The sequence below is a fragment of the Callithrix jacchus genome, chromosome 7 (genome assembly GCF_049354715.1).
Source record: "Callithrix jacchus isolate 240 chromosome 7, calJac240_pri, whole genome shotgun sequence".
Taxonomy (NCBI): domain Eukaryota; kingdom Metazoa; phylum Chordata; class Mammalia; order Primates; family Cebidae; genus Callithrix; species Callithrix jacchus.
The window spans coordinates 60596940-60620972 of NC_133508.1; the positions used below are offsets into that span (position 1 = coordinate 60596940).

The window sequence follows — 24033 nt, forward strand, 5'->3', positions numbered from 1 at the left end:
TGACTTATTGGCCGTCCTGCAAGCAGATGGAGACTGTAAGCCCCATGAGACAGGGGCACAGTCTCATTTATGGCTGGGTGCTCAGGACCCTGCACAGAGCCTGGCTCAGGTTGATGAGATGAATGGATAAGTGAATGGCTCGTGGATACTTCGTCTTAAAAGAATTAAATGAGGCCAGGTATGGTGGCTCACGCCTGTAATCCCAGCACTTTGGGAGGCCAAGGTGGGTGGATCACAAGGTTAAGAGATTGAGACTATCCTGGCCAACATGACGAAACACCATCTCTACTAAAATACAAAAAATTAGCTGGGCGTGGTGGCACACGCCTGTAGTCCCAGCTACTCGGGAGGCTGAGGCAGGAGAATTGCTTGAACCTAGGAGGCAGAGGTTGCAGTGAGCTGAGATCATGCCACTGCACTCCAGCCTGGCGCCTGGTGACAGAGAGAGACTTTGTCTCAAAAAAAAAAAAAAGTGTTAAATGAAGATATGTTTAACCAATATCTTTCATTTTATTCCATCTTTGGTCTCAAATAACTACATTAGAATTCCTCTGCAATCCTCCTGCCACCAATAATTTCTCTTGTCGGCTGTTTTAGGCTACTCTCTGGGAGGAACCCAGCCTCCCTAACATGAAAATGGGTACCCTGAGATCTATTTTATTTTATTTTTTTAAGACAGAGTCTTACCCTGTCACCCAGACTGGAGTGCGGTGGCACGATCTCAGCTCACTGAAACCTCCACCTCCTGGGTTCAAGCAGTTTTCTTGTCTCAGCCTCTCAAGTAGCTGGGACTAGAGGCACCTGCCACCATGCCTGGCTAATTTTTGTCTTTTTAGTAGAGATAGGGTTTCACCATATTGGTCAAGCTGGTCTCAAACTCCTGACCTCAGGTGATTCACCTGCCTTGGCCTCCCAAAGTGCTGGGATTACAGGTGTGAGCCACCGGGCCCAGCCCCTAGATCTTTGAGGTGCTTCACTCAGAGGTGCTGGTTCTGCAGCTCTGGAATGGACTGGCTACATTCAGAGCCAGCTGCCCACACAATTGTGCAGAGGCCTCCAGTGCTCCCTGATTCCCTGGACCACTTCCTTAGGACCTTCGTCATGGCTAGTTCATCCCGTGGGATGCAGACCTCCTTCTCTCCTTTCCCCATGCCAGCCTGGGGAGCCGTCTGGGCTGGCCACTGTAATATGCTAAATTTACCAGCCTGGCCACCAAACCAATCCAGCTCTAGGCCTAATCTGGCTCCCCGCCTCACCTGTCCTCCTGCCATTTCTGGTCAGCTAAAACTAAGGCTCAGATTTGATTCTGATAAAAAATAAAAATTAAAAAAAAAAAGCATGGAGTTATATTCTAGCTGTGGTCAGTGGACTGGAATGTCAGCCCCATACTTGGTATATAGAAAGGGCATTTATATGTTACAGGGGCATGGAGGAGGTAAGGGAGCTGAATTGAAGGGAGATGGGGAACAGTTTGGGGTTGTATACAATCTTTGTGAATATCTTCCTTTTTCTTAGAGTTAGTTTGGACTAGGACATCGCCTGCTTCAAGCAGTACCCCCAGGACTGCTGCTGGAAGGACTTCAGAGGTTCAAAAAATTTTCTGAAGATTTTTATGTCTCAAGCGATCCTAGCCTCCTCTGTATTTCCAGGAACCTGAGGTTACAGGGGCAGTGGGTGGGGATTATTAGGATATCAGAGAGGGTCCTCACCCAAACAACAGGATGTCCTGAAGTGAAGGCTTGTCATTTAATCTCTGAAAGAAGCAAGTCAACACCCTTGATCCTTATCACAGCATAATTCTTGGTCCACAGTGGCAAGGGTGACCTGAAAATGGGGCCTTTCATAGCTCCAGAGCCAAGGAGGCCTTGACAAGTAGGCAGGAAGAAGACCTGGCTGTCCATCCCATCTGATACCCTGACTTCCCAAGAGAACAATCCATTCTTCTCAGATTTCTCCCAAGTCCCCCACTGCTGGACCTGGAGGCTCGCTCTGGCTCCTGCGGTCTCTGGAGGATGCAGGCGCGAAGCCTGACCTGACTCGTACTGAGCCTGTCCCAGGCCCTTTGCGTCTCGATCACCTGGCTACTCCTCGTGGGCCCTACCCATCCAACAGACTGTGTACAGGTAGGCACAGCCAGGCTGCCTTCCAGGAGTCAGTACCAACACTCATCAGCAAAAAGGGGTCTGTGTCTAGGTGCCTGAAGCTGGTCCAAATAGGATGAGAGTGCCAAGACCCCTCTCTCCTCCTGGGAGTGAACTGGTTTCTGACTTGAGTTGTTTAAATTGGGAAGACGCCTCATCAGCAATGGGAGCGGTCTAGATCTCTGAAAACTGGCCACGGAGTGATTTTCCCATCAGCCTCTGTCTCTGTGACTGAGGACTTCGGGGCTTCTTCTTTTGCCTCTGACCCAAGGTCCCTCACACACTTCTTCCAGCGTGCCAGGCAGTGATGGGCAGAGGAGCGGATCTCCCCACTCCGCAGAGCATAGATGACAGGGTTGACCATGGAGTTGACGAGGCACAGCATGGAGCAGAAGGCGAAGGCCTTCTTGACCTGGTCGCTGAGTGTAGCGGCCAGGCTGTGGACCATGAGGGCCAGCACTGGGAACCAACAGATGAGGAGCACAGCCAGCACCAGCCCCAGGGTCTTCGCCAATCTCACGTCCAGCCTCATTCGGGCCATTCCTGGAACCTGCCTGTCCTGGTGCCCAGCCAAGCTGGCTACATGCTGATGGGCCTTCCAGAGTACATGTCCATAGGTGTAGATGATTCCAGAAAAGAGGAAGGCGATGAACAGGAGCCAGCCCAGCAGGTAGTCATTGGGGATCAGTGGGAAAAGCTCAGAGCAGGGTCTAGGACAGCAAGTCCATCCCATGAGGGGTAGGTAGGAGACTAGTGCTGAGAGGACCCACATGATGCCCAGGGTCACCAGTGCCCTCCCGCGGGTGAGTAGAGCTTTGTAGGAAGGTGGGTAGCACAGGCAGAGGTAGCGGTCAACAGCAGTTAGCAGCAGGCTGCCCACAGAGGCTGTGAAGGTCATGGTCACGCTGCCAATCTTCAGCAGGAAGACAGCCTTGGAATCCATACCATGGAAAACATGGAAATTCACAAAGCTGCATACAAAGACCACACTGGCCAGGAAGTCAGCTCCAGCTAAGCTGCCAATGAACAGGTATGAGGGCTTCCGGCGGAGCCGGTGGGAGGACAGGATCAGATAGAGCACAGCCACGTTCTCCAGGGCGCTTAGCAGGCCCAGAAGAGTGCACAACACTGCAACAGCTATCTTCTGGGAACCACTCAGGATCATGTAATCCTTCATAGGGTTGGAATCCAAGCCATCCATGGAGCCATTGGCTATCTCTGTCACCCAGCATCCCTCCATGGGGTGGGCTTTCAGATTCCACTGAGCTTGTCTAGAAGGCTTTGCTGCAGTACAATGAGAAGAAAATAATCTTTTTCAGTAAGCACAAGAATGATCTCATCTGATAACTGACTGTAGCCAAACTGCTACCTGTATGGATGGATTCTATGTCTGACAATCAGTTTGTTTTCTTCTCCTGTATGTCCTTTCTCCATCCAAGCGGGAAGCCAGATCTGTCCTGGCGGCCTCAGGGGAGGGTATGTAAGAATGCAACAAGCAGAAGTGACCTGTAAATTTTTTGGCCTTTTGTTTTCCAAAAGACTAATCCTAAGACTTCCTTTTGAAGCAAGGGAAATCCCAAACAGTCAAAACCAAGAAGAAATAGAATCAGAGTGATAAGGTTGAGGCTTTTTCTTTTTTACATTTTGTTTGGTTTTGTTTATTTGCCAATTTTGGGAAATAAAGTACTGAAGTACTATATGGGGATGGGAGATAGTAATTTGGCTTCACACCAAGTGATGGGAAGATAAACTATGGAAGATTAAACAAGTTTATTTATTTATCATTTATTTATGTATTTGAGACAGAGTCTCACTCTGTCGCCCAGGCTAGAGTGCATGGCGCGATCTTGGCTCACTGCAATTTCCGCCTCCTGGGTTCAAGTGATTTTCTTGCCTCAGCCTCCTGAGTAGCTGGGATTAGAGGTGCACACCACCATGACTGGCTAATTTTTGTATTTTTATTTTTTTTCAGACAGAGTTTCACTCTTGTTACCCAGGCTGGAGTGCAATGGCGCGATCCCGGCTCACCGCAACCTCCGCCTCCTGGGTTCAGGCAATTCTCCTGCCTCAGCCTCCTGAGTAGCTGGGATTACAGGCACGCGCCACCATGCCCAGCTAACTTTTTGTATTTTTAGTAGAGCCGGGGTTTCACCATGTTGACCAGGATGGTCTGGATCTCTTGACCTCATGATCCACCCGCCTCGGCTTCCCAAAGTGCTGGGATTACAGGCGTGAGCCACCGCACCTGGCCAATTTTTGCATTTTTAGTAAAGACAGGGTTTCACCATGTTGGTCTGGCTGGTCTGGAACTCCTGATCTCATGATCTGCCCGCGTCAGCCTCCCAAAGTGCTGGGATTACAGGCGTGAACCACCGTGCCAGGCCTATTTAGTTATTTTCGAGACAGAGTCTTGCTTTGTCGCCCAGGCTGGAGTGCAGTGGCATGATCTAGACTCACTGCAACCTCCGCCTCCCAGGTACAAGCGATTTTCCTGCCTCAGCTTCCCAAGTAGCTGGGACTACAGACGCCCACCACACTTGGCTAATTTTTGTAGTTTTAGTAAAGACCAGGTTTCTATAACTTGATCAAGACAGTTGCAGGTGGGCAAAAAAAAAAGACAAAAAAAAAAAAAAAAAAAGCCAGGCATGGTGGCTCACGCCTGTAATCCTAGCACTTTGGGAGGCCAAGGTGGGTGGATCACCTGAGGTCAGGAGTTCGAGACCAGCCTGGTCATCATAGTGAAACCCCATCTTTAAAAAAAAAGAGACCAGGTTTCACCATGTTGGCCAGGCTGGTCTCGAACTCCTGATCTGAGGTGATCCATCCACCTCAGCCTTCCAAAATACTGGAATTACAGGCTTGAGCCACTGTGCCTGGCCAAAACATTTTATACTAGATAAAATATAGGAGCCCAGTTAAATTTGAATGGCAAAATTACTAAAAAGTAATTTTTTAGTATATGTCTCAAATATTGAAGAAAAAACCCTCAGGAACCTTAATATTATATGGTTTATTATTAGAAAGCAAACTAATCATTTATTTAGAGCAATTCACTTTATAAACAGGTTGCATAGGAGTACCACATATAAAGGCCCATGAAATTTGAGCTCACAATGCAAAATGCGTAAGAAAATATGAGCAGGCCAGACGTGGTGGCTCATGCCTGTAATCCCAGGACTTTTCAGGGCCGAGGTGGGCAGATCACTTGAGGTCAGGAGTTTGAGACCAGCCTGGCCAACATGAGGAAATCCCTTCTTAAAAATAAAAAAAGAAAGAAAGAAAACATGAGCAAGAGTTAGAAACGTCAGACAGTAGAATCACACTTTCAAGAACTTTGTATAATTCTCGGGTATACCTTATAAAAATATGTTTGATATGAAAACAATAAATAATTAAAAACATGAGTACAGAATGAGAGATTGTTTCTGTGTAGCTGAAAAATGTTTAGGTAGAATTTCTGGAAGTGAAAAATAAAATCATTGAAAAAGAAATCCTTAAGGGATGAGTTAAAGAGCAAAATAGAACAACTGAAAAGCATTGATCTAGAAAGTAGATCTGTGGCTGGGCGTGGTGGCTCATGCCTGTAATCCCAGCACTTTCAGAGGCTAAGGCGGGTGGATAACATGAGGTTAGCAGTTTGAGACCGGCCTGGCTAACATGGTAAAACCCTGTCTCTAGTAAAAATATAAAAATGCCCGGCACAGTGACTCACACTTGTAATCCCAGCACTTTGGGGGGCTGAGGTGGGTGGATCACCTGAGGTCAGGAGTTCAAGACCAGCCTGACCATCATGGTGAAACTCCATCTTTAAAAAAAAATTAGGCTGGGTTTGGTGGTTTATGCCTGTAATCCCAGCACTTTGGGAGGCCAAGGTGGGTGGATCATGAGGTCAAGAGATCAAGACAATCCTGGACAATATAGTGCAACCCCATCCTTACTAAAAATACGAAAAAATTAGCTGGGTGTGGTGGTGTGTGCCTATAGTCCCAGACACTCGGGAGGCTGAGGCAGGAGAATTGCTTGAACCCAGGTGGCGGATGTTGCAGTGAGTCGAGATTGCGCCACTGCACTCCAGCCTGGCACCTGGTGACAGAGTGAGACTCTGTCTCAAAAAAAAAAATTAGCTGGGCATGGTGATAGATGCCTGTAATCCCCGCTATGCAGGAGGCTGAGGCAGGAGAATCACTTGAACCCAGGAGGCGAAGGTTGAAGTGATCTGAGATCCCACCACTGCACGCCAGCCTGGGCAATAATAGTGAAATTCTGTCTCAAAATTAAAAAAGTAGATTGGAAGAAATTTCTCATAATGCAGAACAAGGAGAGGAGAAGATGGAAAATAAGAAAGAGAAGTTAAGATCCAGGAATGCTGAGTTAGTCTAGTGAACTAAAAAAAAAAAGAGAGAGAGAAAAGAAAGAGAAGTTAAGAAACACAGAGGATTGGCTGGGCGTGGTGGCTCACGCCTGTAATCCAAGCACTTTGGAGGCCAAGGCGGGCGGATCACCTGAGGCTGGGAGTTCAAGACCAGCTTGACCAACATGGTGAAACCCCGTCTTTAAAAAAAATTTAAAAAAAGAAACACAAAGGATTGAATAAAAAGGTTTATATCTCAGTGGAGTGTTAGCGTGGATAAATAGAGAAAATTGGTGGTGGGCAGTAAAGAGACAGTAGAAAAGAATTATCCATCCAGCCTGGGAAACATGGGAAAACCCCATCTCTACAAAAAAATATAAAAATTAGTTGGGTATGGTGGTGCATGCCTATAGTCTCAGCTACTTGGGAGGCTGAGGTGGGAGAGTTATCTGAGTCCAGGGAGGTCAAGGCTACAATGAGCCATAATCATGCCATTGGACTCCAACCTGGGCAACAGGATGAGACCCTGCCTCAACAACAACAAAAACGATTATTCAGGATCCATGAGAAATATGACTATTCAGATTTAAAAATCACAGAGAACCCCAAGCAGAACTTTTTTTGGGGACAGAGTTCCCAGGTTCAAGTGATTCTCTAGTCTCAGCCTCCTGACATAGCTGGGGCTACAGGTGTGCGCCACCATGCCCAGCTAACTTTTGTATATTTAGTAGAAATGAGGTTTCCCCATGTTGGTCAGGCTGAGCTTGAACTCCTGGCCTCAAGTGACATGCCCACCTTGGCCTCCCAAAGTGCTGGGATTACAGGTGTGAGCCACCATGCCAAGTCCCAAGCAGAATTTTAAAAAACATATTCCAAAAAAAAAAATACATATTCCATATTCATGTATATCATATAGCATACATATCAGGATACCAAAGACAAAAAGACAAGGCAGTAAGAATGAAAAGACAAATGACCTGTAAAAGAAGTATAATTAATTTTAAAAGAAGATTTCTGAGTAACAACAATAGAAGCCAAAAGATAAAGAAAAAACTATCAGTCTAGAATTTTACACCTAGCTAAACTATCATTCAAGAATGAGGTCTAAAAACTTTTAAAGAGAATAATTTACTAACAGATCTTCACTGAAGAATCATCTAAAGATGTGCATTTTAGAAGGAACTTCAACCCAAAGGGAAGAGAAGAAGAATAGCTAGCAAGTAAGTTGACAAATATATAAGTAAAGAAAAGCAAATGCTTTCACAAATCGACAATGAAAATAGTGAGTAATTTAGAGGGTATGAAAACAAAGTGGAGAGTCAGGCACAGTGGCTCACACCTGTAATCCCAGCACTTTGGAAGGCCGAGGCAAGTGGATCATGAGGTCAGGAGTTTGAGACAAGCCTGGCCAACATAGTGAAACCCTGTCTCTACTAAAAACACAAAAATTAGCTGGGCATTTTGGTGTGCACCTGTAGTCCCAGATACTGAGGACACTGAGGCAGGAGAATTGCTTAAACCTGGGAGGTAGAGGTTGTAGTGAGCCAATATCACACCACTGCACTCTAGCCTGGACAACAGAGTGAGACTTTGCCTCAAAAAGAAAAACCCAAAGTGGAGACTGGGCACCGTGGCTCATGCCTGAAATCCTGGCACTTTGGAAGTCCAAGGCAGGAGGATTGCTTGATCCCAGGGGTTCAAGACCAGCTTAAGAAGCAACATGGCAAAACCCCGTTTCTAGAAGAAATAAAAATTTGGCTGGGCGTGGTGACATATGCCTGTATTCCCAGCTACCAGGGAGGCTGAGGACAAAGGATTGCTTGAGCCCAGGTGGTCGAGGGTGTAGTAATCTACGATTGTGCCACTGCACTCCAGTGTGAGTGACTGACAGAATGAGACCTTGTTTCAAACAAAAACAGAAACAAAATAGAAATAAAATTGTGAATGACAAAAATGCAAGACAAGAAAGAGATGAATAGAGTTAAAGCTTTATCTGGGAAGTGGGTAAAGACATTGATTAATTTTAGGCTTAAAATAAAACCAGGCATCATCTCTTATTTGGTTTATTGCAATAGCTTCTTAACTGGGCCCCCTGCTTTTAACCAGGCCCATTTCTAATTCAACATAGCAGTCAGAGTAATCCTTTAAAAATATAGCATCTTGTCATTCCTCTGTCCCAAACCCTGCATAGCTCCCTAGTCCAGTATGTAACAGCCAAAGTCCTTAATGTTCTTGTCCCTTCTATGATCCTTCCTTTAGTGACCCAGCTTTAGCCACATTGGCTTCTTAATCAGTCTTCTCTCCAGCCTCAGGACCTTTGCACTGGCTGTTTCCTCTTCCTGGATCACCTTTCCCTCAACATTTACTTGGCTTGCTCTCACCTTTAAGTCTTTGCTCAGATCTTACTTTTTCCAACACCTACCCCGACTATCCCATGTAATACACTAACTCATCCCAACCTCTACCTCTTTTGGTTATCTTTATGCTGACCTATTCTTCATTTTTTCCATACCACTATCACCTTCTAACATATATAATTTATTATTATTATTATTATTTGAGACGGAGTCTCACTCCGTCACCCAGGCTGGAGTGCAGTGGTGCGATCTTGGCTCACTGCAACCTCTGCCTCCTGGGTTCAAGCGATTTTTCTGCCTCAGCTTCCTGAGTAGCTGGGACTACAGGCATGTGCCACCACACTTGGCTAATTTTTGTATTTTTAGTAGGGACAGGCCCTCTACTAAACCTCATGATCCACCTGCTTCGGCCTCCCAAAGTGCTGAGATTACAGGCATGAACCACCACATCTATTATTTTTACTTATTTTTTTTTGAGATCGAGTTTCAGTCTTGTCCAGACTGGAGTGCAATGGTACAATCTTGGCTCACTGCAACCTCCGGCTCCCAGGTTCAAGCGATTCTCCTGCCACAGCCTCCCATGTAGCTGGGATTACAGGTGCCTGTCTCCACGCCTGGCTCCTTTTTTTTTTTTTTTTGGCATTTTTAGTAGAGATGGGGTTTCGCCATGTTGGCCAGGCTGGTCTCTGGTCTCAAACTCCTGACCTCAGGTGATCCACCTGCCTTGGCCTCCCAAAGTGCTGGGATCACTGGTGTGAGCCACCATGCCTGGCTTATAATTTATATATATAATTTAAATATAAATTAACATAGAATATATATTTTAAATATAAATTAACATAGAATATAATTTAAATTTTATGTATAATTTATCCTATGTAATTTACCTACTTACTATGTTTTACTGTCTGTTCCACCAGATATAAGCTCCGTGAAGTCAGGAACCTTTGACTGCTTTGTTCACTGAAGTATCATGAAGGCTTAGAATAGTCTTTGTTACATAATAGGCACTCAATAAATATTTGTGGAATTTAACTTAATTCAAATTGAATAGCAAGCAATTTTAACATTTCTTTCTCAGAAACTGGTGGATTAAGCAGAGAATATATTAATAAAGATGTATAATATTTGAACTTAGAATTAACAGACTTTTCTGTTTTTGAGACAAGGTCTTGCTTTGTTGATCAGGCAACAGTGGCACAGTAAATGGCTCACTGCAGCTTCTAACTCCTGGGCTCCAGCAATCCTCCTACCTCAGCCTCCTGAGTAGCTGGGACTACAGGCAAGCACCATTAACTATGCCTGCTTAATTTCAAAATTTGTTGTAGAGACAGGGTCTCACTTTGTTGCCCAGACTGGTCTTGAACTCCTGAGCTCAAGTGATCTTCCCATCTCAGCCTCCCAACGTGCTGGGATTATAGGAGTGAGTCCCTCTGCCTGGCCAGCAAACAATCTATTAGTGGAATTTAGCACTCAATAATTAGAGAATACACATTGATTTAAAGCAAATGTGGACACTTATCAAACCTAAGTCCTAGGTGAAAAGTAGATTTCAAAAAATATAAAATGATCTATAGTATAAAATTGTATTCTGATCACACAAAATTTATTTAGAAATTAAGAATTTAAATTAAGAATTTAAAAAATATTACTGGCCAGGCATGGTGGCTCATGCCTGTAATCCCAACACTTTGAGAGGCCGAGGCGGGCAGATCACATGAGGCCAGGAGTTTGAGACCAGCCTGTCTCTAGTAAATCCCATCTCTACTAAAAATACAAAAATTAGCCCCGCCTAGTGGTGCACACCTGTAATCCCAGTTACTGATGTGGCTGAGGCAGGAGAATCGCTTACACCTAGGAGGTGGAAGCTGCAGTGAGCATTACTGCACTCCAGCCTAGGGGACAGAGTGAGACCCTGTCTCAAAAAAAGAAAAGAGGGCTGAACACCATGGCTCACAGCTGAAATCCCAGCACTTTGGGAGGCCAAGGCAGGTGGATCATGAGGCAGGCTGGTCTTGAACTCCTGGTCTCAAGCAGTCCTCCTGCCTCAGTCTCTGGAACTGCTAGTATTACAGGCATGAGCCACCATGCCTGGCCCACACTATTATTTTATAAAATTTAAAGATATATGTATTTTTAAAACTTCTTTAAAAATAAAAATTAAGAATATATATATACAAATAGATTTTTTCTTTTAGAGACAGGGTGGGGCTGTTGCCTAGGCTGGAGTGCAGTAGTGCAATCATAACCCACCGCACCCTTGAACTCCTGGCCTCAAGCGATCCTCCTTCCTCGCCCTCCCAAAGCTCTGGGATTACAGATATGAGCCACTTGTACCTGGTCTGACCTAGTTTTTTAAGTATGAGAACTGGGCTGTGCTGTAAGTATGGCTTGTCTGAATTGAAATGGGCTATGGTCACAAAACACAAACTGAATTTCAAAGGTTACATAAAGAAGAATATAAAATATCTCAATAACTTTTTATAGTGATGACAAGTTGAGATGACAAGATTTTGGAATATATTGGGTTAGATAAAAATTTGTTCCACCAGTTTCTTTTTATTTTTAAATTTTTTAATGTGGCTATGGAAAAATTTTTAATTACCCACGTGTCTCATGTCATAGCCTTGTGGGACAGTGCTAGACCCCAGGAGCCCTGCCTGCCGACGGTCTGATCAGAACTCATTCCCCAGTCAGGCTCAGCTGGATGCCTCACAGTTCCAAACAGTCCTGCTTTCTTACCTCCACACCTTTGCCCCAGGGGTCCTTTCCCTTGTCCACTGCCCTCGTGACATTCCCTCTGGGCTCATCCCCTGCCCAGTGAAGACTTCGAGGATCCCGCAGTCACACCGGAAGCACCTGGCCCACTCTGCATGTATGGTAGCCAGCGCTGCGCTAGTCTTTCCCCTGGACTAGAACACTAACCACCCAGACCAACATTTGAATGGAATTTAAATTCCACAAAATATTTTTCACAGCCACCATCTAGTTCTGTTTTTTTTTTTTTGAGATAGGGTCTCCCTCTGTCACCCAGGCTAGCCCCAAGCACGATCTTGGCTCACTGTAACCTCCGCCTCCCAGCTTCAAGCGATTCTTGTGCCTGAGCCTCCCAAGTAGCTGGGATTACAGGCACACACCACCACACCTGGCTGATTTTTGTATTTTTAGTAGAGATGGGGTTTCACCATGTTGGTTAGGCTAATCTCAAACTCCTGACCTCAAATGATCCGCCCACCTAGGCCTCCCAAAGTGCTGTGATTATAGGCATGTGCCACTGTGCCTGGCCAACCAGCTAGTTTAATCCCCACAATTCTATAATATTAGACTTATGGTTGTTGTTATTTCACAGATAATAAAAAGCTCGGCAAAGTTAAACCACTGGGCGGAGGCCACACAGCTTGTCAAGGTCAGGAACTAAGGTTTTATTATTTCTGGACCTTTAGTGGCTCAGCACAATGCCTGCTGCATAGTAGGTGCTCAAAAACTATTAATTGAGGCTGGGTGCCGTGGCTCACATCTGTAATCCCACACTTCCGTAGGCTGAGATGGGAGGGTCCCTTGAGCCTGGGAACTGGAGGCTGCAGTGAGCCATGGTCATGCCACTGCACTCCTGCCTAGGTGACAGGGAAAGACCCTATCTCTTAAAAAAAAGAAATAAAGAAAACTATTAAATACTGAAATCCACTTGAATGGAAAAGGGCTGTCTCGAATAGCATAGACCCCAAGTATGAGTGTGAGGGAGATGGGAACAAACCACATAGGTTTAAATCCTAGCCAGTGACCTCATTCAAAATACCTAATGCCTTGGTCTTCTCATTTCTTATCTTAAAGAAAGATATCTCATTTCTTATCTTATCTTAAAATGGGGTTTTCTGAGGATTTAGATTAATTACTATAACATGTGGAAGTGTTCATTGTTGCTATTTTGTTATTATTATTATTCTTAGGCACATCTTCAAATGGGGCTAGTTCACCTACTCCATGAGGTTGTTAAGAATAATATGTCTGGGCCGGGTGCGGTGGCTCACGCCTGTAGTCCCAGCACTTTGGGAGGTCGAGGCAGGTGGATCACGAGATCAAGAGTTTGAGACCAGCTTGGCCAACATGAAACCCCATCTCTACTAAAAATATAAAAATTAACCAGTCATGGTGGCATGTGCCTGTAATCCCAGCTACTCAGAAAGCTGAGGCAGGAGAATTGCTTGAACCGGGGAGGTGGAGGTTGCAGTGAGATAAGATTGTGTCACTGCACTCCAGCCTGGGCAATATAGCAAGAATCTGTCTCCCTCCCCACCCCGCTAAAAGAATAATATGTCTGGCACATTATATGAGCTTAATAAATGTCAGTTCTTATTATAACCCAGTGACTTTAAAATTTTTAAGAGAATAGGTGCTTTTTACAATCTGCATAACAGTGGTTTATAAAACAGGTAGATATGGCCCTGTCTAGAAGCCAGAGGTTCTGACTCCAAAAGGGATTTCTCTCTGTCGGGAAGACAGGAAGCTGGGTTTCCTGTAGCTCTGTGTGTCCTGATTTTATCTTTTTTTTTTTGAGAGTTTCCCAGGCTGGAGTGCAGTGGGGCAGATCTTGGCTCACTACGAATTGCACTTCCCAGGTTAAAGTGATTCTCATGCCTCAGCCTCCCAAGTAGCTGGAATTACAGGTGTGTGCCACCACGCTTGGTTAATTCTTGTATTTTAGTTGAGACAGGGTTTTGCCATGTTGGTGAGGCTGGTAACCTTTGCTGAGTGTTGTCAAGGTCACACCTGAGCTCAGACAGAAACAGTGCCAGCTCACCTCTCCACCTTGGGCACTAGTGACAGACAGTGCAAGCCTTTCTCAGCTCCCACATCCACACCTAGCTACTTCTGGATGTTTTCAGCTCAGGAGGCTAGGAGGCTCCCTGCACCCCTGCTAGGAACCCCCTGCCCCAGCCCCTGCCACCCGGGGACTCTCTTCCCTTGTTTCCCCTCCAGTTAGAAAATAGCTTACCTCATGTAGAATCCAACTTAGAAGAGGGATGCTGGGGCTGATGGCAGCTGGCTTTAGGTCTCATCTAGGCCTGGCATGGTCACCAACATGTGTGGTTTTATTTATGTACTTATTTATTTATTTTGAGACGGAGTCTCGCTCTGTCACCCAGGCTAGACTGTAGTGGTGCAATCTCAGCTCTGCAACCTCTGCTTCCTGGGTTCAAGTGATTCTCCTGCCTCAGCCTCCTGAGTAGCCGGGATTACAGGAGCACGCCACCACACCTGGATAATTTTTGTATTTTTTTAGTAGAGAAGGGGTTTCACCATGTTGGTGAGGCTAGTCTCAAACTTCTGACCTCAGGTGATTCACCTGCCTCAGTCTCCCAAAGTGCTAGGATTACAGGCGTGAACCACCGTGCCCGGCCGAGGTAAGGGCAGGAAATGCAGGCGTTTTGATGCAGGTCTTAACAAGCCAACATCTGACAATGGGACACACAGAGCAACAGGAAACCCAGCTCCCTATCTTCCCTTTGGACCGAGAGAAATCCCTTTCGGAGTCAGAATGTCTGGTTTCTAGGCAGGGCCTTCTTCCAGGGCGAAATCTGTGTCTGAATATCCAGCACAGACAGACTTAGTGCTTGCCACACTAAACAGTGTTCTAGTTCCACCTACCCCTGGGCTCATCAGGTGACTTTGGGCAAGTCCCTTCAACATTCTGAGCCCCTTTTCTCATCTGTGAAATGACAGTAACATACCTGTCCTATTCTCCTTGAGATGCCAAATGGACTGATGACCTCCATCATAGCTTCTTACCCTGGGTCCATGGGTGGACTTTGATGGGAGTATTGGTCATTTCAAGGCATATATAAAACTTCATGTCTGTGCATTTTTTGGTTAGGGGGAAAGACTCACACTTTTTTTTTTTTAAGACGGCGTTTCACCGTGTTGGTCAGACTGGTCTTGAACTCCTGACCTCAAGTGATCCACCCGCCTTGGCCTCCAAAGTGCTTGGATTACAGGCATGAGCAAGACTCACACTTTCTATCCGTGTGCCAGCAGAGTTCTGAACATTAAAAATCACTGATGCATGCAAAAACATTTTGTACAGACATAAGAGTAAAAGGGAAGTGAGAGTTGCTGTGAACCTACTCTGGGCTGCCCGATTGAAAAAGAAAAAAGACCAGGTGCAGTAGCTCATGCCTGTTATCCCAGCACCCTGAGAGGCTGAGGCAGGTGAATCACTTGAAGTCAAAAATTTGAGACCAGCTTGGCCAACATGGTGAAATCTTGTCTCTACTAAAATTATAAAAGTTAGCTGGGAGTGGTGGCAGGTGCATATAATCGCAGCTACTCGGGAGGCTGAGGCATGAGAATCACTTGAACCCAGGAGGCAGAGGTTGCAGTGAGCCAAGATGGCACCACTGCACTCCAGCCTGGGCAATAGAAGTAGACTCAGTCTCAAAGAAAAAAAAAGAAAGAAAGAAAGAAAGAAAAGACAGTGAACCACCATGACCAAGTGCTTTCTTCACCTAACAAAAATACCACTGTGCAGAAACCACATGTTGGCACTTTCCACAGGGAGCGTCCAAGGTGGGGTTGGATTGGCGTTACGGGCTGCAGCCTGGAGCCTGGATCATATTGAGCATCTGGGAAGGGAACCTTGGGACCTGAGAAACTGCTCAGAAAAAGGTGTGCCTGGGGGTTTTCTGACCTGAAGTGAAAGTGTGAAGTGAAAGAAGCCACAGTAGCAGCTTCCCCACCCCCCATTGCTGCTGTGTTTAAATCTGTCAGAGCTGGAGGCAAGGAGGAGGACGATGCTCTGCCTGTGGTACCACATCTGCAGTGGGAAGCTGAGATTGATGCCACAGCTTCATCGTTTTTATCTCCAGCTGGGAATAGGGAGCTCTAGGTTCTAGTGCTTGTCCTGCTACCAAGTGACTTTGGGCAGGTCGCTTCTCCTATCTAAGGCCTTTCTTTTCTTTTCTTAATTTTTATTAAAAAATTGTAGATAGGGTCTTGCTACATTGCCCAGGCTGGTCTCAAACTCCTGGCCTCAAGCAGTCCTTCCCCCTCAGCTTCCCAAAATGTTGGGATTATAGACATGAGCCATCTTGCCTGAACATCTGGGCCTTTATTTTCTTATTTTCAAAGCAGTTGGGTTGATGGGGTGATTCCCAAGGTCTCCTCCAGGAAACTAAGCATGTTGGATGACAATGTCACAGTTTTGGGAACGAGACCTTCCTGGATTCAAATCCAGCTCTGCAACTTTCAGGCTGTGTGACCTTGGGCAAGTTACTGCACCTCTCTGAGCCTCTGTTTGGTTCATTTGTAAACTGGGAGCGCTACTATCCATATCATATGATTGTACAGATAATGATAGAAGTATACCAAATTCATGGCACTGTGCCTGGTTTGCAGTAGGTATCTAATCAAAGGCAGGAGATGCTTAATAGAGTTAGTTTATAGGATTCTTACAGGATTCTGTGCCAGGCATGGTGGCTCATGCCTGTAATCGCAGCACTTTGGGAGGCAGAGACAGGTGGATCATTTGAGCCCAGGAATTTGAGACCAGCCTGGCCAACATGGCAAAACTGTGTCTCTACAAAAAATACACAACTTAGCTGGGTACAGTGGTGCATGTCTGCAGTCCCAGCTACTTCAGAGGCTGAGGCAGGACAATCACTTGAGCCCAGGAAGTCAAGGCTTCAGTAAGCAGTGATTGTGCCACTGTGCTCCAGCCTGGCTTACAGAGTGAGACCCTGTCTAAAAAAAAAAAAAAAGAAAATGAGGCCAGGCACGGTGCCTCACATGTATAATCCTAGCACTTTGGGAGGCTGAAGTGGGCAGATCACAAGGTCATGAGTTCGAGACCAGCCTGGCCAATATGGTGAAACCCTGTCTTTATTAAAAACACAAAAATTAGCTGGGCATGGTGGCAGATGCCTGTAGTCCCAGCTACTCGGGAGGCTGAGCCAGGAGAATCACTTGAACCTGGGAGGCGGAGGTTGCAGTGAGCTGAGATCGTGCCACTGCACTCCAGCCTGGGCAACAGTGAGACTCTGTTTCAAAAAAAATTTAAAGAAAAAAAGAAGGAAAAAAAAGGATTCTGTGCTCCAGTCATGCCTGACCTTTACGTGAAAGCTGAGGCAGATAGAACAATCCTTACTTAATCTCAGCTGACACCTTATCACCACTGAGGACAAATCATCACATTTTGCAAAACCTGTCAACTTGCAAGAATGACCCATCAGACATAGACCAAGGAGACCTTCTTGACCTACTCCCCAGCTGGCCGGGCCCCTGCTGCTGTGTCCAGTCATAGGAAGGGTGTCATGGGGCTTTCCTTCCACATTTCTTCTCTTAGTCCCCCTCTGTTGTTCTTCTTCTTCTTCTTTCTTCTCCTTCTCCTTCTCCTTCGTTTTCTTCTTCTTCTTTTTTTTTTTTTTTTTTTGAGACAGATTCTTGTTCTGCTGCCCAGGTTGGATTGCAGTGGGGTGATCTCAGCTCACTACAACCTCAACTTCCTAGGTTCAAGCGAGTCTCATGCCTTGGCCACCCAAGTAGCTGGGATTACAGGTGTGAGCCACCACACTTGGTTCATTTTTGTATTTTTAGTAGAGACAGGGTTTTACCACATTGGCCAGCCTGGTCTCGAACTCCTGACTTCAAGTGATCTGCCCACCTCAGCCTCCCAGAGTGTTGGGATTACAGTCATGAACCACTGCGCCTGGCCTCCCTCTGTTGTTTGTAACTTTTTTTTTTTTTTAAGATGGTGTTTCACCATATTGGTCAGGCTGGTCTTGAACTCCCGACCTCAGGTGATCTGCCTGCCTTGGCCTCCAAAGTGCTTGGATTATAGGCATGAGCCACCGTGCCCGACCTGTTGTTTATAACTCTTGATTGCAGTTGCAATGAAGTTTTTCTGGAGTTTGGGGCTGTAGACTGTGGGGTTTTTTGGCCCCAATCTGTGTGTGTGTGTGTGTGTGTGTGTGTGTGTGTGTGTGTGTGTGTGTTTGAATCTATGAATTATACTGAAAACACAAGTCAGGCTGGGCATGGTGGCTCACACCTGTAATCTCAGCACTTTGAGAGGCTGAGGCGGGTGGATCACCTGAGGTCAGGAGTTTGAGACAAGCCTGGCCAACATGGTGAAACTCCGTCTCTACTAAAAATACAAAAAAAATTAGCTGAGCATGGTGGCGGGTGCCTGTATTCCCAGCTACTTGAGAGGCTGAGGCAGAAGATTCTCTTGAATCCAGGACGCAGAGGTTGCAGTGAGCTGAGATCACACCACTGCACTCCAGCTTGGGCAAGAAGAGCAAAACTCTGTCTCAGAAAAAAAAAAAAAAAAAAAGGAAAGAAAGCCCATATCTTACCTCTTTTTATATCTACTTTGATATCAAAAGCCACCGCCTCCAAGAAGCATCCTCTGGTCTCCCCTTGTTGAGCCCTACCTCACAGAACTGCCTACCTTGTATAATTTGTGTCCATTCCACATCTTGCTTCCTGGACTGTGAGCTCCTAGTCTTGAGAGTAGAATCTGAGTCTGGGAGTGGAGTCATCTTTGTATCTCACTCGCCCAAAAAAGTGTCTCCTAGCACAATGTCAGGCCCACAGTAGACTCTCAGTGGAGGTCTTTATGATGAGGAGCCAGAGCTGAGCAGAGCAGTCTTGGAGAGATGAAACTCAGCCTAGCCAGGCAAGGTAATCCGACGGCCTCAGGCTCCCACTCCTCAATCCCAAGCCCAAGGCGGACACTTCTCATTACTCGAAGTCATCGTGCTCCCTGAACCTCACCATGCTTCTCACCCTAGTGCTCCTGGCCCAGAGAACCAGACTTGCAAAAAGAGGTTGGAACCACAAGCAGCAGCCCTGAAGCAGACTGTGAACTAGAAGGATGGTGCCTGCCCAGGCTCTTGACCTTGTGAACAGAGCACCAGGATAGTCATTCCTAAAATGGGTTTGGCAGGGGAGGTGGGACAGCACTGGGCAGCAAGGGAACTTAAAATCTCTCTAGCGATATAGGTCCCAGGGGAGGTTTATTGATGGAAGGCAAAATAGGGAAGCTTTCCTAGAGGAGAGATGAAAAGGGCTGCCAAAGGGGTTGTTTCCTGAGTCAGTTCCTTTAATAAATTCCTCCTGGGGTTTCCAGCACCCAAACTGGAATGAAGCCTGGCACAAAGTGAGTGCTTAAATATTTAAAATGGATTTATAGAATCCATGAATGTCTATTAGGAGAAAAGCGGGCTCCTTCAGACCCACTTTTGTACTTCTTTTTCCCTTGGCTGCCAGCAAGCCCAGAGGTAAATGCAGTGTGGAAGTGCAGTTACAGGGCCATTCAAGGTCAGGTCCTGGTTTATTTATTGCTCCTTTAAGTGGTTTCTTTTTTTTCTTTTCTTTTTTTTTTTTTTTTTTTTTTTTGGTGACAGAGTTTCGATCTGTGGCCCAGGCTGGAGTGTAGTGGCACAATCTCAGCTCACTGCAACCTCCGCCTCTTGGGTTCAAGAGATTCTCCTGCCTCAGCCTCCAGAATAGCTGGGATTACAGGCAAGCACCACCACACCCAGCTAATTATTTTGTATTTTTAGTAGAGACAGGGTTTCAGCATGTTGGTCAGGCTGGTCTCGAACTCCTGACCTCATGATCCACCCGCTTCGGCCTCCCAAAGTGCTGGGATTACAGGTGTTAGCCCCGGCGTCAGCCCCTTTTAGTGGTTTCTAATGCTTTGCTTTTATTTTAACTGCCCCAATTTGTAACGTAGCCACCTCTAGTCCTTTCAGGAAAGAATGTGTAGGCTGGGCGTGGTGGCTCACACCTCTAATCCCAGCACTTTGGGAGGCCAAGGTGAGCGGATCATTTGAGGTCAGGAGTTCGAAAACAGCCCAGCCAACATGGTGAAACCCCATTATTACTAAAAATACAAAAATTAGCTGGGCTTGGTGGTGGGTGCCTATAATCCCAGCTTCTTGGGAGGCAGGTAGGAGAATCACTTAAACCTGGGAGGTGGAGGTGGCAGTGAGCAGGGATTGTGCCATTGCACTCCAGCTTGGGCGACAGAGTAAGACTCTGTCTCAAAAAAACAAACAAACAAACAAAAAAGAAAGAATGTCTAATTTACAGGTTAAGATCAAAGGATTCTTATTAAGGTCTTCTCTGTGGTTCCCTTCTCAAATGTCTATGGGTTATCAAAGAAACTCAGTCTTCCCTGTGGGGCTGAAGTGTTCCATCCCCAGCCTGCTGTCCACTCAGCATTCATCACCTCCATCCAGGCTGTCTCAATTCATTCATTCTCCCTAGACCTTCCCTGGACCTTCCTTCTGCATCATCAATTCCAGCCTGCCTCCTGGGCAAAGTTGAGCTAAATGATGTCTAAGGCCTCCCTCCACTTTAGTCAAGGTTAAGGGCCAAGGCTTTAGAGTGAAAGTGAAACATCACTGGGTTCAAATCTCAGGTCAGTCACTGATAGGCTGTGTGACCTTGGGGAAAGTTACTCAAACTCTCTGAGCTTCAGTTTCTTCCTCTGTGAATGGAAAACAAATCCCTATATTCTGTATGTGCAGATTAAATAATTATTTAAAACTAAGCAGGAGCTTTTTTGCCTGAGTGAATTTTCAAGAGTGTTGGATGTAGTGGAAAGAAAAGGGTCCTAAGTTCGGAATCAGGTGCTCAGGGTTTAAGCCCTGGCACTGGTATCACTGGGGTCTATTGAGAAGCCACCTACTCTCTCTTGTCCCAGTATTGCCATTTGAAAAGAAGATTGGGGATACTGATGAGTGCCTGGCACGGTGCTAGTACTATCTACACATTATCTCATTTAAATCTCAAACAACCCTGCAAGAATCTTACTATTATTATTTTCCATATTTTATAGATGAAGAAACTTTCTGGGAGCTGGGTACTGTGGCTCATGCCTATAGTCCCAGCACTTTGGGAGGCCGAGGCAGGCAGATCACTTGAGCCCAGGACTTAGAGACCAGCCGGGGCAATGTGAAACTCCATCTCTACAAAAAATACAAAAATTAGCTGGGTGTGGTGGTATGTGCCTGTAGTCCCAGCCACTCAGGAAGCTGAGGTGGGGGAATCACTGAAGCCCAGTAGATTAAAGTTACAGTGAGCTGTGATCGCACCACTACACTCCAGCCTGGGTAACAGAGCAAGACCCTGTCTCAAAAAAAAAGAGAAGAAAGATGTTTCTGCAGCATTTTATTAAAAAAAGAAGAAGAAGGCTGGCCACAGTGGCTCAAGCCTGTAACCCCAGCACTTTGGGAGGCCGAGGTGGGTGGATCACGAGGTCAAGAGGTTGAGACCATCCTGGTCAACATAGTGAAACCCCGTCTCTACTAAAAATACAAGAAATTCGCTGGGGTTGCGGTGAGCCGAGATCGCGCCATTGCACTCCAGCCTGGGTAACAAGAGCGAAACTCCATCTCAAAAAAAAAAAAAAAGAAGAAGAAGAAGAAGAAAGAGGCCAGTCATGGTGGCTTATACCTGTAATCCCAGCACTTTGGGAGGCCCAGGTGGGCAGCTCGCCTGAGGTCAGGAGTTTGAGACCAGCCTGACCAACATGGTGAAATCCCATCTCTACTAAAAAACCAAAAGTAGCTGGACGTGGTGGCACGTGCCTGTAATCCCAGCTACTCTGAAGGCTAAGGCAGGCGAATCACTTGAACCTGGGAGGTAGAGGTCTCAGTGAGCTGAGGTAGTGCCATTGCACTGCAGCCTGGGCAACAAGAGCAAAACTCTGTCAAAAAAAAAAAAAAGAAAAAGAGAGACAGAGAAAGAAAGAAGGAAGTTAGGAAGGAAGGAAGGAAAGAAAGAAGGAAGGAAGGGAGGGAAGGAGGGAGGGAGGAAGGAAGGGAGGGAGGGAGGGAGGGAGAGAGAAACTTGGCCAGGTGAGGTGGCTCATGCCTATAATCCTAGTATTTTGGGAGGCTGAGGAGGGTTGATCACTCAAGGCCAGGAGTTCAAGAACAGCTTGGCCAACACAGTGAAACCCCTTCTCTATTATAAATACAAAAAAATCAGCTGGGCATTGGTGGCGTGAGCTTGTAGTCCCAGCTACTCTGGCAGCTGAGGCAGGAGAATCACTTGAACCTGGGAGGTGGAGCCTGCAATGAGTGGAGATCCTGCCACTGTACTGTAGCCTGGGCAACCGAGTGAGACTCTGTCTAAAAAAAAAAAAGAAAGAAAGAAAGAAAAATGTCCTGCTCAGGACATTGGAATCCATGCTTTTGTCCCTTTCTCTGGAAACCTAGGATCCCATCCAATTGCTTTGCATTCTTCCCTCCCACCTCCAAACAAATACTTGGTAAATTAACTAATTAGAAATCTGCCAACACAGCAGGGCCCAGTGGCTCACGCCTGTAATCCCAGAGTTTAGGGAGGCTGAGGTAGGCGGATCACCTGAGGTCAGGAGTTTGAGAACAGACTGGCCAACATGGCAAAACCCAGTCTCTATTAAAAACACAAAAAAATTAGCCATGCGTGGTGGCGCATGCCTGTAATCTCAGCTACTTGGGAGACTGAGGTAGGAGAATCGCTTGAACCTGAGAGGCAAAGGTTGCAGTGAGCTGAGATCGAGCCACTGTACTCCAGCCTGGGCGATAGAGGGAAACTCCATCACAAAAAAAAAAAAAAAAAAAGGAAATCTGCCAACAGGACAGTTTTGTTGAGTCTTTTTGAACATCTTCTTCCTCTTTCAATTATTTTATACTTCAGCAACTTCTCTTTTAGAGAACGAGCTAATAATGCTCACATTCATAACACACTCGACAATTTACACAGCCTGGGAAAGCTCACGGCTGTTATGTGAGGCAGGTGTGGCTCAACTATTCCATGAGCAAAGAGATTCAGAGGGGACAAGTCGTTTGCCCAGAAACCCACAGCAAGTGGCAGGCAATGCCAGGACTGGGGTCCTTGTGTCATGACAAGGTCAGATTGGTAAAGACGCAGGATCGAATGCATGACTCTGCACAGCGCAAGGGGCCCTGACACCACGCACAATCTTTTGTCTTTATTTCCAGAAGCAAATCCTATCTCTCTGCTCTCTCTTTTTGACTTTGCATTTTTCTGACCATTTTTTCCCAGTAATGCCTCATTGCTACCATTAGCTGGCCTGGGCTGTTATTATTATTTACTTTTTGTAGAGATGGGGGTCTCACTATATTGCCCGGGCTTGTCTCAAACTCCTGACCTTAAGTGATCCTCCCACCTTGGTCTCCCAAAGTTCGTGATCAGATTTTGGGCATGAGTCACTGAGCCCGGCCAGGCCCTAGACTTTAGTCCTTTCCCCACTTTCCTGGTAGAGTCCTGACCTCACCCACAGGGATTTGACCATCAGGCTGTTGGGCTTTGTGGTTAGATAGCACTGAGTTCCAGTCTTGGCTCTGCCAAGTATTATTAGCTTTGCGCTCTCAAGTCAAGTCACTCACTTCATTCATTTCTTTCATTCAGTTTCCTTATCCATAGAACAGGCATAACAAGTAGTGCTTGTCCCATCAGTGGTGGTGAGGCATGAAGATTAAGTGAGTTAGCTCAAGCCTAATATAGTGCCTGCCACACACTAAGCCCTCTGTGAATGGCAGCTCATATATCCTATATATATGTACCCATTAGAACTTTCTCCTCACTTTCTTAAGTTCTTTGCTAGTTGGTAACCAATGAGAGTGACAATGTCATCTCTGCTGTGCCCTTGGGCTGATAGGGGGAATGTCAAAGAGAGAGGTGAGAGGCAGGAGGGACGATGGGGACAGGAAAGCAGAGGGGGAAGACTGTCTCCCCTCAGAACTTTTGGGGATGAAATAACAGGAAGCCGAGATTGTGCTAGGGAGCACCTGCCAGCTTGCCATCATAAGGAGAGCCCTGGATTAACGAGACAGGCAGGATGCTGGTTCTAGTCCCAGGTGGAACTGATGGCTGCATAACCTCAGGCACAAGAGTGCCTTCTCAGTAGGTCCATCTGCACCAGGAGTGGGTTTTTTTTTTGTTGTTGTTTGTTTGTTTGAGACGGAGTTTCCCTCTTATTACCCAGGCTGGAGTGCAATGGTGCGATCTCGGCTCACCACAACCTCCGCCTCCTGGGTTCAAGCAATTCTCCTGCCTCAGCCTCCCGAGTAGCTGGGACTACAGGCGCAAGCCACCATGCCCAGCTAATTTTTTGTATTTTTAATAGAGACGAGGTTTCACCATGTTGACCAGGATGGTCTCGATC

The 24033-nt window shown here is 46.2% G+C and overlaps 1 protein-coding gene across 1 annotated transcript in view; it reads right to left on the minus strand.

Moving 5' to 3' along the window:
* Nucleotides 1-522: 522 nt before the first annotated feature.
* The window catches only part of CNR2 (cannabinoid receptor 2), a 36755-nt gene continuing 13244 nt past the window's right edge, over nt 523-24033 (minus strand). Inside the window, exon 2 of the mRNA XM_035308136.3 lies at nt 523-3425. Coding sequence (XP_035164027.3) covers nt 2299-3381 — 1083 coding nt within the window. The 5' untranslated portion in view covers nt 3382-3425 and the 3' untranslated portion in view covers nt 523-2298. The remainder of the gene's footprint in view (nt 3426-24033) is intronic.